We start from the raw sequence: 23,700 nt of genomic DNA on the forward strand, positions 1-23,700 counted from the left end.
GTTGGACTTGATCACTGTTGATCCCTTCCAACTGAACTGTTCTAAATCCCCCTCCCACTCCCTGGTGCCTCTTGCCATAAATTCCTCAGCCTGACTGCACAGAAGTGAATATCCCTTTTGATGCCAGAGGCCTTTTTGGCAGTTGTCTGTGAAAACTAGCAATCTAATCTGGAACTAAGTTCACTGCTGGACGGTTTTAAAATCCATGTTAATCTCCAAGTGATATTTAGAGCTAGCTGTTGAAAAGAAGTGGTTGTATAAAAAAATGCGTTTGGTATCTCCAGTCACCTCATGCCTGTTACCTGTGAGGAAACAGAAAACCCTGTGTGGCAGAGCTTACCTGGATAGTGGGTAGAGGGCTGAGGGATGGAATGAGGGAGGAGACCAGGAGGGTATGAGAGAGGTGTTCCCGCTGTAATTTTAGTGAAGAGCTAAGTACATTTTTTAAAACTTTATCTCCTACCACTTTAGACTCAATTGAAAACATCATGGTTTGTCATTATAAGTACGTTTGCTCAGTTACTGTTTCAGGCATTTTAAAAGTCTTCAATATACTGGGTATGTGAACGAGTGAGTCAACCAGCAGGAAGAGAAATGTGAAGTTAAACCACACACAACCACCAAGAGAAAAAGTTGTTACCTTTATTTAAAAAATACCAATAATACTGACAAATTTAAAAAGCGATTCACACTCATACAAAAGTATTCATGTGTTCTCCAAAACCACTGTATATTAAATGTCAGCATTTTTAATCATGTTTTGATTTACTAAAAATAGATCGTATTTAGCCTAGTTATTTAAGCAACTGCAAAAAAATCAGTAAGACCAGCGTTGGGCATGTAATACAGTAGGACTGTTTGGCAGTCTAGAACAACATTCCCACACCTTGTCCTAGCTCCTGAACAGGTATCGCTTCCCCCTTGAAAAACAGGACAAGAAGCTACTCGACACTTCGTGTAGTTAGATCTCTAAAAAGCTCGGAGGACCGATGTCCTCTCCTCTCCATAGGAAGACCATTGCACTTTGGAGCTCACCAAATAATGCTGAACAAACGTCCTCTAGCATCTTAAGGCTAAATTATTTGAGAAAATTGACTGCTATCTTTCAAATCATCAGTGTGGACAGAAGAGGTTGAGTTCTGATTAAAAAGCTAAGTAACGAGGCTTTTTTTGAAACCACACACAATAAAGGCTCAGACAATAGCAGTGCTCACTTTCACTTTTAGCTTAACTGGAACAGCCTGTGTCTGTTCACTCCACCAGCACAAATAGCAGCATCAACGTTTTCTAAGATTATTCTTGTAGGGAAAGCAAATGTCATCAAGTCCCACTTCTTTTCACGCTCCAACTCCTGTCGTATTTGCCTTAGAAGATCTATATGCCTATCATTTGCGATATTGCCACAAGTTCATAGAGTGTCCCGTGCTGTCTAAAGCCAAAATACCATGATCAGGCAGCACTTCTGCACAACCCTGTCTTTTCAACTGCCAAGCGTTCACTGCCTACTGGCAGCAGCGATATTCCAAACACGGAAATAGCTGAAACTAAAGGAGTTATGGCACAATGGGCGTCTTAATTTATAGCTACCGTTGGTCCTGAGGCTTCATATCTTCCTCTGCCACACTGCAGCTGCACAACATTCCAACGTCGCCAGGCAGCCGGAGGCATCAGGTCATATAGCGAGTAATAGCTCTCAGAGCATAAAGTAGTTCGGCTTGCATCCGAGCTTCTACCAGAAGCAAATTTACATGGACCTTTCGGAAACAAAACAAGTTGAGCGTTAGCAAAGCACTCGCAGTGATGTGCTCGGGTAAAAGGAAGTCTGTGGGGCTGTGGGTTTCGTATTAGTTTTTGCCTCAGCAGTGGGGGAGCGCCTTGCAGGTTTCAGCTACCCAGCTCGTTAGCTCTATCAGGAAAGCTTGCTGAAGGAGGGAAGATTTAAGGAACGCTCCAGTACCGTAGCACGGCGCAGCAATGGGGCACGGGTACGTTTAAGCAGGGCCAGGGTCATAAGAAGAGGTAGGTGACCTTTAGCAGACCAACTGGTTTAGCTGGGAAAAAAACAGACAAGCTTTCAAGCACAGAAGCCCTTCATCAGCAGCAGACTATGTGCAGCTTGGGAACAGCTGCTGAAATTGAGCTTAATTCAGTTAATTAATTAGTCAAAGGCAAAAGGGTGGTTGGTACCTGTGGAGCGGAGGGGGTTGTTAGCAAAGGAAGAGGTGATAAGGTCGTTTGCCCCTGTGGGACAGAGAGAGAAACACAGGTAATTATCACCTGAACAACACGGGAGTGGTTAGCTGAGGTGAGGCACGCCAGAAATTGTAACATGCCGTGAAACTATCGTCTCCGTTGGGGTAGAGGCTTTCAGTAGCTGCCAGAGGTACGAATTTGAGTGCCCCAGCTCATCTTCTCCATGTATTTACTGTATTTCTTTGGGGAGGAGATCAGAAACTATGTGGTGGAGGGGGGTGAAAAGCATTCTCTCACTGGCAGCAGGTTGGCTGAGAGTTTGGTTTGGCATGTAGGGGCTGTGTTTGGTTTCATTGATATTATTTCCATGAGGACGGTGAGAATTGGCTGGTGACTGCATTCGGGAACATGTAAGATCCTTAGATTTTGATGGTTAAGGAGATGCAAGGGTTGGGGCTTTAAAGAAGGGTTTATGTGCTTGAAAGCTTGTAAGTCTAACAAAAAAAGAAACAAACCATAGACAGGGTTTTGTTTCACCCTTAAATCATCAGTTATAGTATCCCTGTTATAACTAGGTATCTCTAACCTATTTTCATGAGGAGTTTAGCAAGAAATGGAGCCCTTGATATGAACACTGATTAAGAAACAGTATTTCAGTCTGGGCAGTGCTATACCCCCGAATTAATTTACTGAACACAAGCAGAATCCCAGTCACATCAGCCAAAGCTCGAGTGCCAGCTGGGTAGGTGTGGCGTTAGCATGCCAAACAGATCTCCCACCCCTGTCCCTCAGACCACACGCGCACTGTACCTTCTCAGAGTGTTCAAACTGCCTCCAGAAGCTATCGTACATTCTTTTTGTGGTCTTTTCGGGAGTGCAAACCACAGTCTTGATATAAACTTTAAAGCTGCGGTCCAACAACTGATTAATTTCACCATAGTCATAATCATCGTATCTGTTCAGAATTGAAAGAAAAACACTTTCATTTTCCAGAACCAGATATTTCACTTGCCTTGGTTGTAGGTTCCTTCAAGAAAATAAATTGCTGTGTAATTTGTACCACTAGTGGCCCTTCCCCAGACGTATAAATATGTTTAAAATAAAAACAAACATGCGTGTTTGCTTAATAAATAGTTCTGCTTTGCTCTGAGGAATAAAAAAAAGAAAGAAAAAAGCTATTTTATATAGAATTATGTATATGAGTAAGAATTATGTATAGAATATGTATAAGATAAAAGCTGATATGTATAAAACACCGTAGCAAAACTGACCTTATTCCAAACATACAATGAATATAGTTCCAGATCGCTCGTCTTAGCATTGAGGTATCCACGTCTTTGTGCATGGCCATTGTGTTGTAAGTCAGATTATAGGCAATGTGAAACTTCTCATCGAGGAGCTGTCCCACATCTGGGTAAAGACGGTTAACCAAGGAATAGCCGTGGTCTTCCCAGGAATAATCCTTAGAAGAAGTAAAAACGCAGAATGGAGCATTTCAGAAATGAACTTGTGAAGGCCTCGTGCGTTAATGTCATCTCTTTCAGGGCACGTAATCCGGGATGGGGGTTTTGTTCAGCTGGTTTTTGCTCTAAGTCTTGCCATCCATGGGGCAGTAAGTTACAGCACAGCACTTTCTGGGTTTGGTATTTGCCAGACACCAAACAGACCGCACCCCAAGCTTCCTGAGAGCAGCCCCCGTCCTTGTTACCTGAGCTCGGAAGGTGGGCACGTGCATGCCGTGCCTGGAGAAGTCTTTGTAGCCATAGCTGGTATCCTCAAAGTGACGAGACACATCTCTTGTGGGTGCTGATTCTTCATCTTCTGTTAATTGCAAAGAGAATTTCATGCAATTTCAGTAAGAACAAACTGGCAATGTACTAGGGGAACTGTTACAGGAGAATGGGAGCCTGTGCTTTTTTAAATAAACACAGTTTCACTGGAATACCTGTAATAAAATTCTTTGGTACACCTCAGTGTGAATTCAACTATCCTTTCTTTAGAGGCAATTCCGTGAAAAACACTGAGAATCTTTCTGATCTGCAAACATCTTTTTTCCTTTCTTTTGTGTACCAGTCTTCACCCTATCCCCCTGGCCTAGGGGGTACTTTGCTCTGAACTCAGGAGGTCTTTAAAACTGTAAAGGGGAAACTTGGTTTGGAACAGAGAGCTTATTGAAAAAAGACCTCTAAGTCCTCCGTGCCAGCTTTATTTTACAGGAAAACACCAAAGAACCTGCAACAACCCTCAGGTTCAAACAGATTATTATTTCACAGTCATCTGTAACGTTTTGTAGACTTAAAAAGCTACATCTAAGGACTTATTTTTACAGCACCTCATGAAAGAGGTTTAAAAGTTTCACGTGCTGTTGGAAATAAACTTCTGCTAAACACAATATTGGTCAGTAAGTTAATACTTATGTTTGCGGTGCCATAAATCTTGCCACTGCTTTGCTTTGAAGCGCTACCTGAAGAACACACGAACATGCTTTCCCTCTTCTCTCTTTCAAAACGGGTGGCCATCTCTTCTTGGCTGGCTTCCTCTTCATCTCTGCACTCCTGCAGCTGCTTCATTTTCTCCATGAGAGCCTCAACTTCACAGACGGACTCTGTAGTCTTGAAAAGGAGACACAAACAGTTCATTTCCCTGTGTAACAAGAACTGACAATTACAGGAGAAATCGTCAAGCCAGAAAATTTAAATGCAGGCTGTGTCCTTCATTTACATCATTAAATACTGATTTTTCCAGGAAAACGGCTCTTGAAAGAAATCTGTACTGACCTAACAGTTCACATTTAGTCATCATCTTTTCTCAATAAGATCTCTGGTATTTTTAGTATCTTTTAAGACTCACAGCTTTTTGGAACCAGTGGTTGTCACACTAAGATTGAAACGATTTCTTTTATCTAATCTAAATGTTCAACAACTGAAAAAATAGGGGCTGTAACAGAAATTCTGATAGAGGAAGTAACCACAATTTACAACCCAACTGTATTTTTCCCTTTCTCTGCTCACGTATTGAAGAAAACATATCGAAAGGGAAAGGAAGAGTGAATGTAATGCAGATTTAATGAAGCCTCAAAGGACAGCTAGCGCAAGATAATCTTACTTCACAAGAGCTGTTTCAACACCACCACAATGTGCTCTTAATTCAGTATCTGGTCCTGTAAAAATCCATCATTACAAAGCAAAATTAAGTTATCTTCAGTTTAAATTATTCTCCCTTTTCTTCTCTCTGCCTTTTGCAGTCAACTCGCTCCTTGAGAAAACCGGCAAGCTGATCTGACAAGATCTGAATGCCACCCACGCTATTACAGTAGAGGAACCTGCGAGGAACCTACATTGAAAATATCCTGTTGTCACTGCTCTTAAAGCAGCGCTCGGTTCACATCATGTTTCTCACCAACTGGAAGCAAGTGCAGCACAGCGAGCACAAGTGCTGCAGGCAGGAAGTACTGTTTTAGACACAGGGTCAGAGAAGTGTGAGCGATCTGTCGTGTGATGCACCACCAACACCTCAGGGCATCAAAGACTAGAATCAAAGGAAGAGCCAAGTTTCCACTGCACACGTGGAATAAAAAGCTTTCCTGGCCACTGCTACTCAGGTCATGTATCACCATCTAGCTGAGGTCAGCAGCAGTCCCTCATATAGGCAAACAGATAAGAGATGAAAAAAATAGACACGAGAGATTGTATATTCAGCTCTTCCTTTGCTAGCTTTCCCCAGTGCCACTTCAGCTCTTCCTGAATACACCTTTTCACCAGGTTAATCCTCAGCTAGGTTAGGCTCAGCAATCCCACTGAACAAAAAGAGCTGCTTGCACAGGTATCCTCAGTGTGTTCAGTTTACAAAGAAGCTACTGTTGAAGGAGAGTGTTCAGACAGTTCCTGAGATACTCACAGTTGGGCTGGCGTGAATGTCATCCACCCCGTGGTACCCATTTGTCATGTCGCAGATGCAGTAGTTGCTGACGGAAGGTGGCCTGAAGGTGTGACCCCCTTCACAGTCGATCTCCGGGCTGATTCCACAGCCAAAGGTGAAGGAAGCCAGGGAGTGGTAGTGTGTGAGGAGAACCACCGCGTGGATCAGCTCTGCCAGGGACCAGCTGTTCTCTTCAGTCTTCAGAAGTTGCTTTAAAAACAAGGCAAGACAAAAGCCTTACGTTTAAAAAGGAGTTCGAACAATTCCACCTTCGTGCAATTTATCAGCGCTTGCATTTGACAGGTAAAATTAGCTTTCCAAAATCCACAATTGCTTCCTAACTCCCTGCGTGCTCGCTGTCCTGTTAGCAGGTCACCTGCTGACTTCTCTCCCCTCTCCAGCCCCCAAAGCAGCTATCGAGGCAGTTGGGGTTTCTGCTTTGCACCGTACGGTTTGCACTGAAACCAGACTGACTCGTGTCGAAATTTCACGCCTCTGGTGAAGACGCAACCTCAACAGTTGCCTCTTTCTTCGACCTGTCTTTATGGACTTGGAAAACCCTGGCACCTCCTGGCAGATCAGCTGTGCAACAACCTGGCATCAAGGCTGGGCTCCCTGCGCCCGGTCCCCGTGGGCGGCATGCTCTGCGTTTGACAAGAAGCTTCAAACCCCAACTTCCCCTTCAGGCAGGAAAGTGTGGGAGGTTCGGGCCTCCTGGCAAAGCGTGTGTCCTCCCCCACAGCCCGGGGTCCTGCCTCCGCTCTCCACCTGGCAGGCAGCGCGGAGCGAGTCCCAGCACCCACTTCCTCCATGCTACGGGTGAAGAAAAGGGCAGGGGAGGGAAAATTACCCCAGTAGCCACGTTTAGGGTGCCCCTACTGTACGAGCTGCTGTTGCTGCACACCCAAAGTGTTAGTTCTTAGTACTGACTTTTTTCCCCCCCAAATAAAATTATCTTCGATGTAAACACCAGGGGACTCGGAATTGCCTGCGGAGAGATTAGAGCTCTGAAAGCTGAGCGTTTGAACCAGCGAATACTGGGACAAAAAAAAAACATGGTGATCTGCCTTCAGCCTGGCGCCGCCTCAGAAGTGCTGGGGGATTTCTGGTTACTGCCAGCATCCAACTTCAGGAAGCGCACATCTGACCACAGCAGCGCCGCACCAACAGAATCCTGCCATGCCAATTCTGAAATAGCGGCCTATCATAAATTAAATCGGTTTGTGGTTTGAGACCAGGAATGATTATGCCAGCTTGACGGGGTTAGCACAAGTGATACATCATGCACTCAGTATCGCAGTGACTAAACACCAAAATGAAAGTGATCTGAAACACAGAACATCTCTCACCCTGTCTGGCTCTCAACCCTGAGACTGCATTTACTGAAAAACGAGGGTACATTCACATTACTCCGTGAAAGACTTACCTCGATATGCTCCTTGGTGATAAGCCAGGGTCGGTGAGCCAACATTTTGTTCAGTTCTCCCAAATTTTGCAGTTTTTGAGGTGCATTTTCCAGCCCATTCAACCATTTAGGGTCTCCGCCGACGTGAAGGAAGTCATTCACATGGAGGTTAACAAGGTAAGAGCACTGATGTCTTGCTGCAGCCTAAAAAGGAAAACACGGTTGTGGTACAGAGAACAATGACAGTAAGTTAGTGCATTACAACAAATGCCACAAGTCATCATTTCCTCAAAATATGCAAGAGTAAGACCTGCAGTGTTCAAAGGCTGAATTAAAAAAAAAGCCTGTTTTGATTATTGTTCTCCTAACACAAATATTCCTCCTCTGTCTATGTTCTAATGATGCTGGCTACAGGAACAACATGCCTACATCCAGGCACAGATTTATTTTATGACCTGTAGTGTCCTGCACAGTACTCTCCAGTGTAGAGGAATCACAGTACTCTCCAGTGTAGAGGAACCAAGAATGCTTCTAGGCAAATCTTTACCAGCTAAAAGAAAAGCAGATTTCAGAATGAAAGAAGAACTAAGAGAGCAAGAACAACTAAGGGCAGCTTTTCAGCAAAGAAGAGATCCAGTGTCATTTATTCAAGCATTAATGCTTTTCCCTTCAAAATATGATGCAGTGCAAATCTTCAGTGTAACTTCAGCAGGCCATTGCTGACCACTGCACCAGCAGATTATAAAAAATATAAAATCAGCCACTTCTGGCAGAAAACCTGCTCAGAATTCAGAGATTCAGAAGCAGATAATGGGACTACCGAGTTACAGAGAGGTGCATTTGACAGAGCACGCATACAAAAAGCTGTCTTGAAAACCAGTTTCTGAGATACTAAGGAAACCAGGAATAAACAACTCTTATTTTTATAACAGATTTTTTTTCTCTTCTTTGCATTCCTACCGAAACTATGAGCATAAAGTACTGATCTTATGAAACAATTTGTAAAACAGACACAAACAAACCTACTCTGTTTTTCCCCTTAGCTTCTGACGAAATGCCCTGCCAACTAGGAACTGCAAAACACTGCTATTAAAAAAGATCAGAGGCAGTTGCCAAAGCGGCTGTTTCTGCTCGCTGCTTTACGTTCCAGCATACCATTATCCCGATGTAGTGCCGGTAATGAAGAGGGAGCGGACCATCCATCTGCAGCAGATAGTGCTGAGTTTTCAGAAAGCTTTCGAGGTACTGCGGGTGGAAAACCATCACCAAGGTAACGTTGTCCAGTCGGCCCAGCGTGGCGAAAGACTCTGCAAACAGCGTGTGCATCATGGCGTCTTCGCTTCCCACTTGAATGGTCTGCGTTAACAGAAAGAGAGATCAATAATATTGCCTGAGCAGTACTGATAAAATAGAAAAAAAAGTATTACCGCAGCACCCAGGCCCCCAGTGAAAGGAATTGTAAGATATCTCTCCTAATGGCATTAAATCAGTGCACATAATGCAAGCAGGAGATCCTCTCAGCACCTCTCATTTGGATCCCAAATGATTTTATCAGCAGCAAAAAGAGATTTTTGCCTTTATACTTTCTCTCATGCAACACTGACTTCTCCTTAACTGTCACCTTCAGTTTCTTGAGTGCCCCAAATTCATCTCAAGTTTTTATAACAAGAGCGAGCTAACTGAAAAAATATTTTTTACTGAGAGAAAAAGCAAAAAAATAAAAAGCTAGCTAAGATGACAAGAGAGAATTATAAAAGGAAACTGAAGCTTAAGGCTCAGAAATTCCTAGAAAACCACAGGCATATTACTGACTTGTCCTCTGCTCCAAGTTCTCCTACCAGTCGCTCAGGAGAGGAGCCCCGGCACTGCTCAGGCACTCGGCAGTTTGTCAGATCTTCAGGATGGCAGCTCAAGAAAAACTAACCCCGGAGCAGAGGGGCAGGTACCTCGGGGACCAGTAGGAAACTACATCCGGATGTTCACAGGGAAACACACGCTCTGACACAGAGCAGTGTTGGGTTTCTCTGCTGCTAGAGAGCAGTGCAGGAGGTGTCACAACTATTCCAGAGCTCCCCCGGGCTCTCGTTGCTTTGTACATCAGACCCGTGGCCAAAGGCTCGCCAGGACTGAATGTGATCGCAACTGAAAATGTTTTGCAGTTCAGCAGCTGTCCTGAAACCAACTGTGGGTGACTACTAAAAGAGCTGTTCCTTAAAAGCATAAAGTTCACAGTGTACTTGAAAACACCACCACACCTCCTTCTCTGGGATGAATCTGCTTGGTCCGTGTCCCAGTGGTCTAGGAATTCGTATTCCAAGTTCCTAGAAAAGAAAAACACACCATCTCAGCGCTCGGTTATAAACAGCCTCTTAGCTGCGGCTGCAAGAAAGACAAGAATTTGCCATTCAGGGCTGAGCTTATTTGGGTACTCGGGGTGCTCTGCCACCGGTACTTTCGCCAGTACCACTTGTACGAATGCAAATTATTTTTCCGCAAGTACTTGCGGACCAGTCACACTTGTTTACAGAGCGCAGCCCCACTCCAAGCTACAAAAACGGCAACAACAAAGGCCCTGTCGACCACAGAAAAAAAAAGACACCAATAGAGCTATACGTGTGTGCACAGCACAACCTGGTTCACAGAAAAATTGTGCAGGAGGCAAGATATTCTGGCAGGGCGTCCGGGACACGTTGTTCAGTACAGAGCCGGCTGCTGTGCGGTTATGCCACTGATACAAAACGAGACTGATGGATGTGTGCACATCCGCAGTCAGCAAGCACATAACACTCCGTGCATCTGTCAGGAAATGAAACAGCTGTAACCCTAATCAGATTGCTTTTTCCCCCCGACCTCAAAGAGGTCTTAAACTGCTGAAAGTACCTGATCTACATCTGCGCCAGCTTTCTTTTCAAGGCTTTCTTTTCAAGACGGGGTAAGTAGCTGCTCAGGCTCACGCAGAGGCGAGGGGGAGCACCCTGCGGTACTGAGGCACTGCAGGCGAGACAGAGCAGAGGGGTGCCTACAGCTCTTTTAGGATTCAAGAGCAGACAGCCCCTAAAAGCTGCCTGCCAAAGCCAGATTTAAGTTTTGCTGCGTTTTCCCTACATAGGTGAAGGCTGTTACAGCCGAGCAATACTGCTCTCACTTACTAGTGCACCTTTTGTCCTTAGCTGAGGTTTCTATTTGCACGAGTTCATCGCACGAGAAGCAATTTTATTAATCAGTTCCCGTTCCCTGAACTTTCCACTAAGACTAAAAACCAGCTTCTGAAGGCTGGAAACAACCAGCACGGATCCATCTCAGAGCTACCAAAGCTCACCAGACTCCACTGGCCTCCAGCACCTCTGAGTCCTAAATCAGCAGCCCTCATTTCTCTTACAGGGGTAAATGGAGGCCAAAAAGCAGCTCTCAGCAGCCCTTTCAGGTGTCCCACAGGACACTACGGGTTGCGATGGGGCTTTTTCCTCCTCCTGACATTCACAAACACACCCTGCTTGTCAGCTGAGGTGCTACAGCACTGCCACTTGGATTCATTTCTTAAAAGCCCTCTCTCCCCCAAGCTTCCTATCACTCTTCCTCAGTAATATTGCAGCTTCTTACCCCAGCTGCAGCCACGCTAGCAAATTAGAGAAACACCTTACATGCAAATGACAGCAGAGGGACCGGCGGTACACGTCGGGTAATTTCGCAGATGCCTGCAGTTGTCTGCCAGCTCAGCCACTCCAAGAGCAACACCTTGAAGTTTAATTCCTGAACAACTGCGTTTCAGTCGGCCCTGTCCCAGGGGAGTTACAAGGAAGAAGAAAAAACAAATTTTCAGACACAAGGCGAGGCGACCGCTGATCTATTTTGCCCAGCAATCTGAAACACATCCACGTCGATACGTGTTACATTTTTTAAAGCATGCCGGGGCCAAACTGCTGTGTTTACGCTGCACAGAACTGGCAGCGTTAGGAAGGCAACGCTAAAATAAAAAGCGAGCCCTCTCTGCAAAGTGACGTTGGGCTTCCTGGGGGGCTGAAGAAGTCGCCTTGTTTTCCTCAGGCCCTGAAATGATGGCAGGGGTTCAAATGATGGCTGATGGCACCCCAACGCTTTGACATGACACAGACAGCCCAGAAATAACGCCCAGAACACTCCCGGAGGACCTTCCTTTGTTTTTTTGCTCGATTTCCAAGCTCCACGATGCCTTCCAAAGATATCCATCCTAGACACACCTCCCTCCAGCCTTTCCTTCGGAGGACGAGCCACCTCCCAAGCCACCTGCAGCACCCCTGCCCCTCTGCCTCCTGGCAAGGACACCCCTCGCAGGACACCAACAAGCACTCAGCGAAGGAGCCAGGGGCCAGGCCGAGCAGCAGATGCAAACAACCAACATTTATTTTGCTTCTGACAAAAGCCGAAGCGGCTTTCATGTGATTCCAGCCCATCAGGTTGCGCACCGGTGACCTCAGCGCTGCGGTTTCCCCAGCAAGCTTCTCCTGGCTTCTTTCCTCCTTTGTTAACCTCGCCGCGCCGCTTCCATTCCAACCAGGAACTCCACGGCTGAATCCAGCTCCGAGCTCAGCAGAAAGCCGACCACAACTGAGGCTTGATGTGCAAGTAAGACCTCGTAGCGATAATCCACCGCGGGCGGCTGCAGCTGTACAAATGCTGTGTCGCTGGGCTGGAGGAGGCTCCCTCAGAAATCACGGGAAGGGCACCTCTCTCCTGTGTCCTGCAGAGTCAACCAAGTGTAATATCTCCCCCTCAGACAAAAAAGGAGAAACGCAGAAGCTGGGTGTCTACCCGAGGCTGCTACAGGAAGACCAATGGCTTAAGATGAGGTCACAAGTCACAGGCTAATGCCCTAACCATCAGACCGTGTCTGTTCGGAGACTTCTCGACCAGGAAATGTGTGTTTTATGCAAATCTACGCCAAGAAACAGCTCTTCAGAACGCAGGCAGAGGAGTTAATGAGACAAGTCTGCAAACTTAATTAAGCTTCCCAGTTACCACTCTCTCTCACCCATCTCTCACTCCATTTATCTAACTCCATGATGCCAACTGAGCCCAAAATCTGTACAGCATGCACAGATATGCAGAGCAAAGGCCATTTACAAATCCATTGGGATGTAGAAACTCACTCTACTTACAGCTTTTCTGTAGCTTAACACTGTCAATCCAGCCTGTTTTTAGGTAAATTTTTAGAGTATCTTGTCAAGAACAGCACTCTTATCAAATGGAAGTAAAAGCTTGAGATGCAAAATTGAATTGCAAATGCTTAGGAGATGCATTTTAATACCTGAGTGACAATGTTCTCAGTGCTGTTTGTAACAGATCATCATCTACTTTGGTTTTGAACCTTTTCAAAACACGAAAAAAAAAAGTCACTGCTAAACAGGCACCCAATGTGAGAAATTCCACCTAGAAATACTGAAGCAGAGTTGAGCTACGTGCAGGGATGCAGGGCTTTGAGACCAGGAACAGCCACGTAACCCCAGCTACAGCTACTGCTCCGTAGTTGAGCCTAAATGTTTTTTCAGATCCCTGCTACCAGCTCCTGGCAGCTAAAGCTCTGCCTCTTATCACCAAACTTCTCCCAGAACTCAATCATAGTTTGGTCAGACGAGTACAGTGACAGCCACCAAACTTCTGATTTTCGGTAATTCAGGATTCACCAGCTGAGCACTAACCGTGAACCACAATCTTCAGACTGCTTGCCTGGGTTAAAACACAATGAGTCATTTTGCTCCCCTCAAGTACCATCAGCACCAATATCAAATGCTGTATCTCCCGGAGATGCTGATTTATATACCCACTTCAGCCCCTCGAAACAGCCAGAACAGAACATTTTGTCACAGACAAGCCACATGCGAAGTGAAAAGAGAATTATCAATTTACCTCACTAAACCACGCTTGGATTAACATCTTCACCCGAATCATCTGTATCCTGACTAACCACTAAGCACTGCTCGACTCTAACAAAATTTTATGGAAGTCCCATTCCGTAATGCAATATAAATGAATCAGCACAGGTATACAGAGGGAAATGAGTCTGAGGTGATGTTTTTTGTGGGTAACTTTTCCCTAGACGGCCAGTGGTCATTTTATGTAATCTAAGCACATTCCTATCCAAGCTCAGGGTTAAGTACAGCACAATAAACGACTTGTGGGTTCAAACCTTTTCAGCACAATTCCCTGGTAGACTTAATCCCCCCACTTCTCCACTGTGCCAGTGCTGGAAATTCAGCTTAGGATGCTGTGGCATCTGCAGCAGACATTAAAAACATTCAGTTAGAGCTTTACACTCTTTTAGGCTAACAAGACCCAAAGGACCTCCGTGTCCGAGATGCTGGCACTGCCTCTCCAAGGGCGGCTTTGGCACTTACCCGTCTGGGAGGCTGCTGCTGCCCTCGCTCCGTCTGGTTCCTGCTTCCCCTTTAAAGGTCACCGACAGCGAGATCTCTGCTGGTGACACTGACAGCCCACAAAGTCTGAGACTCCTCATTTAGATCTTAATGACAACGGCTGCCAGGCTGGGCTCACAGGACAAGTTATTTTGCTCTCCCTGTGCTCTTAGCACCATGCTGGTGCGTACTCAGCCTAAAAGATGTATTTTTGGTCCTGCTCGTGTGGCTACCTTATCGGATGGGTAGCTTTTGCAAGCAGATGGATTAAGAAACAAAGAGTAGGGATTAAAAGTAAATTATTTTATCTCAAAACAAACAAACAAGCAAACAAACAAACAAAAAACCACCACAGCTCATGAGCACTATAGTTTCTAAACGCAGGGCTAACCAAACCAGGCAGTTTTTCCTCTTTTGCTCACTGATGTAATCCAGAAGCCTGTGCAATCGCTGTGTCTCTCTCAAACCGACCCCGACTGTTATTAAGGTCCCATAATAGCAGTCCCCAGATGCCCACGTACCCCAGACGCCGCTTCCACTCCCTGGGTCCCCCGGAGGTGTCCCTCAGTCCGAGCCCTGGCCATGCCCGCACATGCACGGACACAGCGACCTGCCAGCAAGCTCCAAAGCACTGTCAGCGCACAGCAGCCGAGCTGCTGCTTTACCGAGAGCGTTTTCCTTCTATATTAATTAAAACCCTTTAAGAATCAATACGGGAACGCTCTCCCGATGTCTCAACATCCTTTAAAAGACCGCATTTCATCAACAGCCCAGGCTGCAGGGCTCGAGTCAGACAGCTATCAAGGCACCCCAGCTCCGAAGCAGCGCTGTACCCCCTGCCCGAGGCCAGCCCCGCTCCCCCCCGGCCCCTCAGCCCCCGCCGGTACCTGCCGCTGCCGCCGCCCGCCCGGCCCAGCCTGTGCCGGCAGCGCGGGGCCGGGCCCTGCCTCACCTCAGCGCCCGCCCCGTGAGGCGGGCCCCGGCCGTGAGGCGGGCCCCGAGCCGGCTGAGGGGAGGTTGGAGCCCTCGGGCAGCGCCCCCGCTTGGCTTTCGTGGTCATGGCTCCAAAATCACCCTGCCCAGCCGCCCCCCTGCCACCAGGGTCACCCACGTCCCCAAGCACCGCGTCCAGCCTCCCCTCACGCAGCCCCAAGGATTGACCCCTGGGCAGCCCGAGCCCTCTTTCTGAGACCACCACCGCCACCATCTCTGTCCCCGGCTCGTTTCACCACCTTCCCTCGCCGCCCGCTCAGCCCAGCTGTGGCGGGAGGCTAACATTTCGCAGATATTTGTGCTGCTGCTTCAGAAATTTGGCCTCGCGCCTATTCCCAAGATCATAACAGTCCCGGGCAAACATATGTTTTGCAATCACATCAGCAAAACACTCGGCCTTTGTTTGCAGCAGCCTGTGCTTCTCCCGCTGCCCCCCCCGGGGCTGGACGCGCTGCCAGCTGCCTGCCATCTCCCACCTCTACTGGGGTGGGATGTTAGGCTAGCCATCAGCTCAACAGAAACACGCCTCTGAACCAGACGCCCTGAGTTTTTCTCATCTTCCAAAGCAATCTAGGGTTTACGAAGCTAAAGTGTGTTATATCATGTTCCACCGAATACTGTGAATTAAAATGAAATGACAGACACAAAGAGAAGTTGCAGTTTAGAGTGGAGGAGGCCAGGACAGCTCTGACACAGTCCCCTGGGGGATGAAGGCTCCTGCCTATGCTTTGCAATGCCCCAGACCCAATCTTGAGCTCTAGCGAGCTATCTGGTAACAAAAAAGCAGGGAAATTCCACGACACTGAACTTTACTCCTTTAAATGCAAAACTGAACGCTGAAAAACTCTTCACTGGTGGCTCCTGATATGGGTGTATGAGTCCTGCAGCCAAATGCAGAAAACACCAAGGTCAGGGCTGTCAGGGGAACAATTTCTGATGCTAAAGCTTTCAAAGCTTTCTTTTTTTTTTTTTCTCCACTTTCCAACTACTGCCTCCTCTCTGGGAGGAGTTAACTCAGTTAACTCAGCAGAGTGGAAGGATGCTCTGCTTCCAAAGACTTTGCAGTACCACATTAAATTACCCAGAGATGTGCAAGTGCCACAGCTCCTTACTGGGGGACTTGGTTTTATGCTGCCCTGTTTCTCCAGAAGAAATGAAGCGTGTGTCATACCTGCTTGCACTTCATAAAGTGCTCAACAGAAGCATGGAAAAAGAAGAAGAATTCCACACTGGCGAGGAGGGTTGCGTTTTGCGAGCTAATAAAATAAACTAATGAAGAGCACTGCTTAATTCCCGCTGGCTACTTCCTCACTTCAGGCCAAAACTTAACAAAGAGATGAGGAATGGGCTCCTCTTGCAACACAGGCAAAGGGCGGGCTGGTGCTCAGAAAAAACTGTTGAAAAAGAGAGTAATGGCGTGAAAAGTTGACATGCACGAAGATGCCTCACCCTAAGAAGCCTTCCTGGATGTCAGATGAAATGTAATGCCCTTCAGTGAATTTGTTAACGTCCTTGGAAGAAAAATAAATAACTAAAAAGGGCAGCACTCAGTTCCCTGAAGTGTTTTTCTATTTCCCTCACTGTAGCGGGTCGCCTTGTCTGGGTATTTGTGAGGAAGCCTGTTTATGCTGATATTTGCTCCTATACAAAGAACCTCAGTAGATACAGATATTTCTCTGACATCATCCAAGGGAAATTTTCTCCCATGGAACGGCCAACTCGACAGCAGAAAATTCTGCTGTGTTCTTTGCTTTCTGTATCAGGATAGATGAAGGCAGTGACAACATGTCAGAAAAAGCATGTCCAAAGGGGAAGAGGAAGTCACACAGCTGTAGCAAACAAATAATAATGCTCTTAAAAGCTCTCCCATATGGCCTGAGCACACAAGCTCTGCTCAGGCCCCAGGTACGTCCCTGCTGTAGCAGAAGCTCATCAGCCTGCTCTGCTGCAAGTGCTGTCTCACAGCAGCGCTCACACGACTATTTCCAAAGTGCAGCTTCCCCAGATCAAGGAATGCACAAAACGGAGCCAAGAGCTGATCTATAAGTCAGTACGCAGCTGCACGCTGAAATTATTTCCATTCTGGGTCTAGCGAGGCGAGCTACCCCCCATAGTATGAGAGATGTCAGGAGGAATATGGTTCAATGCCGGCACGAGGCTTGTTTGGGTTCTGAGTGCAGAATCCCGTGCAGCCAGGGGATGTGGGGACACATCTATGGTGCAGTTTGCATAAAAACCAACAACAAATATTTAACGTGAGAATACAGGGAGATACCAAGTTTCCTTTCACCCAGAAAGAGCATATGGTAGATACAGGCACGGGGTCACCTCAGGCGAGCAGCACCTACAGCATGGAAGCATACTTCTCAGCAAGCACTTCCATAAAAGCTGTTTGCATAAAAGGATGGCATTCGACATCTGTGCTCACGAGGTTCAGTCATCAGAAATGCAAGCTTTCCTTGTTGCTGCAGTGAAGGAAGTGTAATAGAGAAGCTATGAAGAGACCAATCAGTTACGATGTGAAAAGCCTGATCCTGCAAACACACGTCTGAGCTTACCCTCTGTGACTTGGAGCAGGGCCATTTGAGTTTAATAGGGCGACTTTTTGAGGAAAGTTCAGCACAAACAGATGACTCTGAAGAACTGGCAAGCCAGCATCTCAAATTCTTTCCATAGGAAAGTTATCCAAGCAGGAGCACTCCAAACGCCTGGTGCTGCTCCGCGCTGGACATCCAATTAGCAGCTCAGAGGACGATCGGACAATTCTTTCCCAGAAATATTTACAAAGGCAAACAAGGAGTTCCTTGGTGCTCTGAGGTACCTGATTCGCTTTAGTTCTTCGAACTGCATCGTCGTGTTTTCTTCCATAAGGCAGTGGCTGAGGGTGCTGTCTCCCAGCTGCAACTGACAGCCCAAGATGTTGGGGCCTGCAGAGGTGAAGGGGCTCCTCCACCCAGCTTCACACCGGGATGCTTACAGTCCAAATGACTCAAGACTTGTTTTGTTTCTTAAATTTCTTTTCTTTTATTATTTGGGCAATTTTTAGCACATTTTGATTGACAGAGGTTAGGCGCTCCTAGCCACGAACAAATCCCAGGGGGCAATGACCCCTAGCAAAGCAGCAGTGCAAAGAGCATGGGGGCAATGATCTCTTCAAGAAGAACAGCTCGAGCAGCTCTGCCTCATCTGGTGCCTCAAGGAAGTCGCCAGGTGCCTCGGCAATGACTGAGCAGCCCCACAGCAGCAGCTCTGAACAGTTTCCCTGTGGATTCCTCTCGTTCCTGGCTGTCCACAGCCACTACCCTTTTCATAACAAATTTCAAACATATCTCCTAATCTCTTCTATCCCTTTATTATACGCTTGTTATTTCTAAAATAGCAAAAATCTTTATCATGATAACAGGTGGGGAGGTGCAGCAATTGAACCATTAATTACAGCGATGAAAGAATTTAAATTAAATAGGAGACTCTATCAGCCCATCAGCGGGTCAAGAAAAATTGATCAGTATTTCAAAGCGTTCTTTTTTACTTAAACTTAACAATCTGATCTGTCAGTCTCCAAAAAAATTGCACTCTATTATTAGCATCAGCGCATAACTCTAGGGAGGAAGGTAAACTGTATTCTTTGTGCATACCTGAGCCTAAATTCTTGCTGTGTGTGTCAAAAGGGACCAGCCCTTAGGAACGGCACTGCACCTGATACCTTCACAGCAGGGACAAAAACAAGTTGTTTAGGAGAACAAAAGGCTGAAAATCAGCCACATCAGGAAATAAGATCACAGCAATATACAGAAGCTTTCCACCCTGCAGTCTTTAGGAATGTAAGGCTAAGACTGAACATTTTACACTATTAAGAGACAGTATTTATTGTCTGTTCTTGTCCACCATGTGCATCCCTGAAATGCAACTTCTCTGTTTACAGCTCTTATTTACATGCTGCTTTCTTAATGGCAACACCTTCAACCCTAATGGGCAAATGACTTGCAAGTAATCAAGGGTTTTTGTGAGTAATTACAAAGCAGGTAACTCCTAGCCCACTGCAGCCCCAGCCTCTCTTCTCCCAGCTTACTGAGCTGCAAGGCTCAAGCTGTTACATCTGAGCTGCTCTCACTGCCTTCAACTCACCAAGCTCCAGCATCTCCAATGCCTCTATCTGCTCCCTGAACTATTTGGTTTGTCACTCAGGGCTCTTATGCCCCTCTGCCCCCAAACAGTCATTCTTCTAGCAATTTCTGCCTGTGATTAGATTTCGACAGTTCAGCCCCACCTCTAAACCACAAGTTGTTGCTTTGTTTTTTTACTCCCCCTCAGAGCTTGCCCAAATTTAACATCCCCTTCTGCAGTCATTAGGTAGCAGAAGTACGAAGTTTAGGGAGCTACAAGAAGTTGAGATCTTGAGATTATTCACGCTTTGGCACAAAACCGGATTTAGGGTTTCTAAGACTACTCCAACTAGGTAGATTAAAGATGTGTTTCTGAAGATTAGCAGACTGAAAGAATGTTTTACCAGATTATCCTTTCCCCTTTTCGTAAGGGTACACAGCTCCTCCTAGGCTGATAACCTGCCACTGAACTACAGAAGTTGTCTGGCTTGCTGTGAACATCCCATGTTAGCAAAGTGGGCTCTTTCTTCTGAGGTGGCTTGGGGCTTGTGCACCACGCAAGAATACTTTGGTTAACATCTCCTCGCTTAGGCACAGCTCTCCCAGGTGGAAAGTCTGTATTAATCAGCTCCAAAACTGACCTTGGTAACTCACTGGTAACTGCTGATCTTTCAGAGGAGAGGGTGTAAGTCGAGGGGATCAGCTGTCCAGCTGCACATTGCCACTCTCTGGGGAGCAGAGCATCTGCAGGCTGCCAGCCACTCCGCAGTCTTTCTCAAGACTACATAAACATCGAAGTTGAAAACAAAACTCATTTAATAAGAGTGCATTTGGAGTTCATTCAAGAAAAAGAACGCTGAATTTATAGCCGTCTAGCACCGGTTTTGTCTAAAGAGGTCTCTGCTCTCCACTTCAGTTACCAAACCGCCAGGTCACACCAACACCCACAACAGCTCCTTGAAGCTGGGATCCATTTTACTCTCTTTTCTCAGGCGCTCTGTCCCCAAAATGAATACTGGAAAGGGACAAATATCCTTTCTCGGTTGAGTGAAAATTCACCCTTGGGAAATTCCTGCAACTCCGAGCCCTCATAATTGATTCAGTTAAGAGCACGGAGGCCATGCAATACCTTATTTGTTACCCTAGCTGGAATGCTGTCAGACAGTGCTCCACCACTGCCGTGTAAAGGTGCTGTTGGAACGCCCCTCCTACAGGGATGGAAGTTGCCTTATCACTCTGGGTGATCCACTGCAAACAAAACCTGTTACACACTGCAAACCTGCATCTCCGAAGCAAGGGAAGATGAGCTGAATCACCCCCCAAGTGAGTTTTTCTACTTTTTTAGAACTACATTTGACCTTGGAAATAGTCCTCGTATGAAAACAGAAACGAAAGCACTGAAAGGCAGCTCACTATTAGCTTCTGACAGACGTCAGACACAACAGTGAGTGCTGAGAAAAACAAAACAAACAGGCAAAACACCTGAAGGAGTACTAGTGCTAACCTGATGTACTGGAATTGGGTGAGACCATGACAGCAAGCGACCCAGAGCCTTTTTATAAACTGGCTGTTTATAAAATGCTTATTACAGTTGCACTTCTTTGAGTCCACCCTTAATCTCACACAACAGCCAAAACCTAACCGGTTTTCTTCCTTTTTCTTTTTTTTTTTTTTTCCCCCCATAAATTCAATGCTTTCCCCGTGAAAATAAATCAAGAAGAATATAATGCAGTAAAAGCGTGTCACGTCATTTAATGCACTTCAAGGTTTTCAACTCTTTTTCTACAGCTTGGTTGTTGAAGTGAGATAAAATCAAGTGAAACAATACCAAACGAATATGGGAAGTACCACAAGAGATTCAGGAGCCCTTATATCAGTAACAGCAGTTTGGGGAACTGTTTTGTGGCTTTCTTAGACTTGCTACTTTCAGGCACGTGCCCAACACAGCCCAGAGCTGCAGATGGTGGGGGGGAACACTAAAAAACACTTTTTATTTTCAGTTTTCCATGGTCTAGCTGTGACCCAAATAGCATGCAGTATTTATCTGAGTTTGTGAGCTTGGAGAAAACTATCAGATCTTTATTAGGAAAAAAAATAAAAATCTAAATACCTATAAAGCTTTATTTTCCTAGCATCTTCTGTAACGACCTCTCTTGATGTTTTACGATTTTAAGTTCCTCAAGATTGATTCTGTCTCCGTATTTGTTTAATACACAGAGCCAAGTACAACAATATTATAGGATTTGTCAACTCCTTCAGAACATTGTGCTGGCAACAAGTTAAGCACATCATCGTGGAAGAACATCTCCTGATGTCTAATTACAGCAGTTAAGAAAACAGACCATCCTCTGGGTGCTGCAAGTCCCTGGGGTACAGCCCATCTTCCTAAATCCTGGAGCTGTCCCGAGCTTGGAGAGCTCCTCCAGGGCACCTGGGACAGCCTGGCCTGCCACTGAGCTGCCTGCAGGACCACCTCCTTGCCCTCCTGCCTCCACAGCCACCTCAGCCCTTTACTGCTGGCCACAGAGGCTTTGGGTCCCTGCGGGACAACCAGAAAATCACAGGAAGATTTCTGCAACTGCGCTGCTTGGGATCTCAACAAAACCACAGACTTTTCTGGGCTTTGCAATCCTGCTGCCTGCATCGGTGATGTTTAAACCGTGGATCTGTCCTTGCCGTCACCCACCTACCTTCTCAAAGATGTATTTGCAACTGGACCGAAGTCAAAGCAGGCTTGAAACCAATTCTGGCACTTTCTGTTGAAATACAGTTTTTGATTGATTGTTTTTTAAAGTTAACCACAATATGGGAATTTAGCCATAAAACCACTGTTAACAATTATAATTTTAAATCCGTTGCTATTGCGAGAGACGAAAGGCCACCTACCATTGCTGGACCACCCTAATTACTGTCCAGCATTTCACCCATATGATACACTTCAAAAGTCTTGAGAAAGGCCAGCATTGTACGGGTAGCCCCTCAGATTCAAATGCACTGAAACCACACACAAAATACGTACAGCAGGCATGCCACAAAAAGACACAATGCTCTCAGGTTTCCATAGCAGAATCAATATTTTTGCAATCACGAGAACATTAAAGCCTGATTTATGGTATTTTCAAATGTCAGAGGAATTGTGGGATAAGTACGAGTAAATAAATACAAATGCACACATACAATACTAAGCACACACTAAGAGAGTATTAAAATAGGGATCATATCCTTAAAAAAAGGGCTCTGGTGTTTACAGTTGACATCTGAGCTCACAAATCTGGTCTACAGGACATGAAGCTATACCGTTCAAAAACCCTCTCATTGTGTCAATAAAGCTACAAATCATACCTGTCCCCTATTTCTTACCTTCTAACTACTACTCATGAGACAAGACTGCCACAAAAATCACTTATTTCTTTATTCTGGAAAAAAACAGGCCCTAACTATTTGCATTTACTAATGTAAATGTATTTCCCCTTTTAAACGACAAGAGCAGCAAATGGTTTATGCCAATGTGAAATTTGACTTGAAAAAAAAAATGAAAAAAAATTACACGTACTATCACATTTTTCACCAACAAGGATGGCTGAGTCTAACCCAGGTTAGGATTGTAGCCACCAAGGGCCAGTGTCTGACTCCTGGAGCTGCAGCTAATATGGAATTACTTGGCATAGCTTAGGTCTGGAGTTGTCAGGGATCACTGCGTGATGGCTAAAACAGGACTGAGCTGAGTCCAGGAGAAGTCATTGGGGTGGGCTTAGGCCTGGGACTCACAGAGAAATGGGGTGTGCGTTAGGATTTCAACCAGCAAGGTCTGGCAGGGCTGACTCAAGCACCAGGCTCACCTGAGGATCACCTGGCTAAAGCCTGGTGGGAGTCAATTTACTAAGGCAAGGTGTGTGAGTGTCTACAGCCTGCAGGTGAAGCCCAGAGCTTGCATCAGGATCCAGAAGGACAGCTACAGCTGTGGCAAACAAGAAGGAACCCCAGGCTAAGGCAGGATTTTTGCTAGAACAGCATTAAAGACCAGCAGCTCTGGGTACAGCAGGCATGTGCCCATTCGATAGCCATGATTTCTGATCAGTTGTGAACTGGCTCCAACTCGATCTGATGACCTGAAGGGTTTAAAAAATAAAATAAGAGCGTGAATGTTGTTTCCAAGAGGCTGACTCTCTGCTTTGTAAGAATAAATGAATAAAGCCCTACACCCCTTGAACTCATATTGCAAGATCATCTGTATTCTTCCTTTTCTTTCACAACCAAGGGCCACGTTTTCTACAGTAAGTTTGTTCTCAGGGCTCCAGAAGACTAACGCAGCAGCATTACATGCACAGGCAAGCACTTTCTTAATAGCTGGGTTGCATTAATTCTTTTGTTGAAATACAATCAAGACATTACTGGGAGGGAATGTTTATATCAGGGCCACTTGAGACCTCAGGTTGATTCTGGCAGCAACGTTGCCCTGGCTGAGGGAAATGGTCTTGTACAAGCAATCAAAATTCATCGTCTGGCCACGCCTAAGCTGACCTGAACAGGAAAGGAAGATAACCCCCATATAACTTGTACAGTAAATATGTTAGGAGTGGTGGACTTTGCCCTGCTTCACATATAGCTAGTGGACAAACTGTCCTAACAGCTGCTCCAAGTGACAGAAAGGAGAAGAAAGAAGCTTGAGACAGGCTGGTTCCCACAGAGAGCCTCAGTT

The 23,700-nt window shown here is 45.9% G+C and overlaps 1 protein-coding gene across 4 annotated transcripts in view; it reads right to left on the reverse strand.

Moving 5' to 3' along the window:
* Nucleotides 1-628: 628 nt before the first annotated feature.
* Nucleotides 629-23,700, reverse strand: part of SESN1 (sestrin 1) — a 70,762-nt gene continuing 47,690 nt past the window's right edge. The window contains exons 1-11 of one of the 4 annotated variants that reach the window (XM_084283432.1): nt 14,793-14,840; nt 9,772-9,837; nt 8,672-8,872; nt 7,538-7,720; nt 6,091-6,321; nt 4,658-4,805; nt 3,902-4,014; nt 3,465-3,655; nt 3,004-3,148; nt 2,188-2,241; nt 629-1,754 (exon numbers count right to left, since the gene is read on the reverse strand). In XM_084283432.1, the coding sequence (XP_084139558.1) occupies nt 1,668-1,754; nt 2,188-2,241; nt 3,004-3,148; nt 3,465-3,655; nt 3,902-4,014; nt 4,658-4,805; nt 6,091-6,321; nt 7,538-7,720; nt 8,672-8,845 (1,326 nt within the window). In that variant the 5' untranslated portion in view covers nt 8,846-8,872; nt 9,772-9,837; nt 14,793-14,840 and the 3' untranslated portion in view covers nt 629-1,667. Of the gene's footprint in view, nt 1,755-2,187; nt 2,242-3,003; nt 3,149-3,464; nt 3,656-3,901; nt 4,015-4,657; nt 4,806-6,090; nt 6,322-7,537; nt 7,721-8,671; nt 8,873-9,771; nt 9,838-14,426; nt 14,500-14,792; nt 14,841-23,700 lie in introns of those variants that run through there. The other 3 variants (XM_084283431.1, XM_084283429.1, XM_084283430.1) reach the window with 3 other exon arrangements.

This window comes from Netta rufina (genome assembly GCF_964035555.1).
Source record: "Netta rufina genome assembly, chromosome: 3".
NCBI classification, from domain to species: Eukaryota; Metazoa; Chordata; class Aves; order Anseriformes; family Anatidae; genus Netta; species Netta rufina.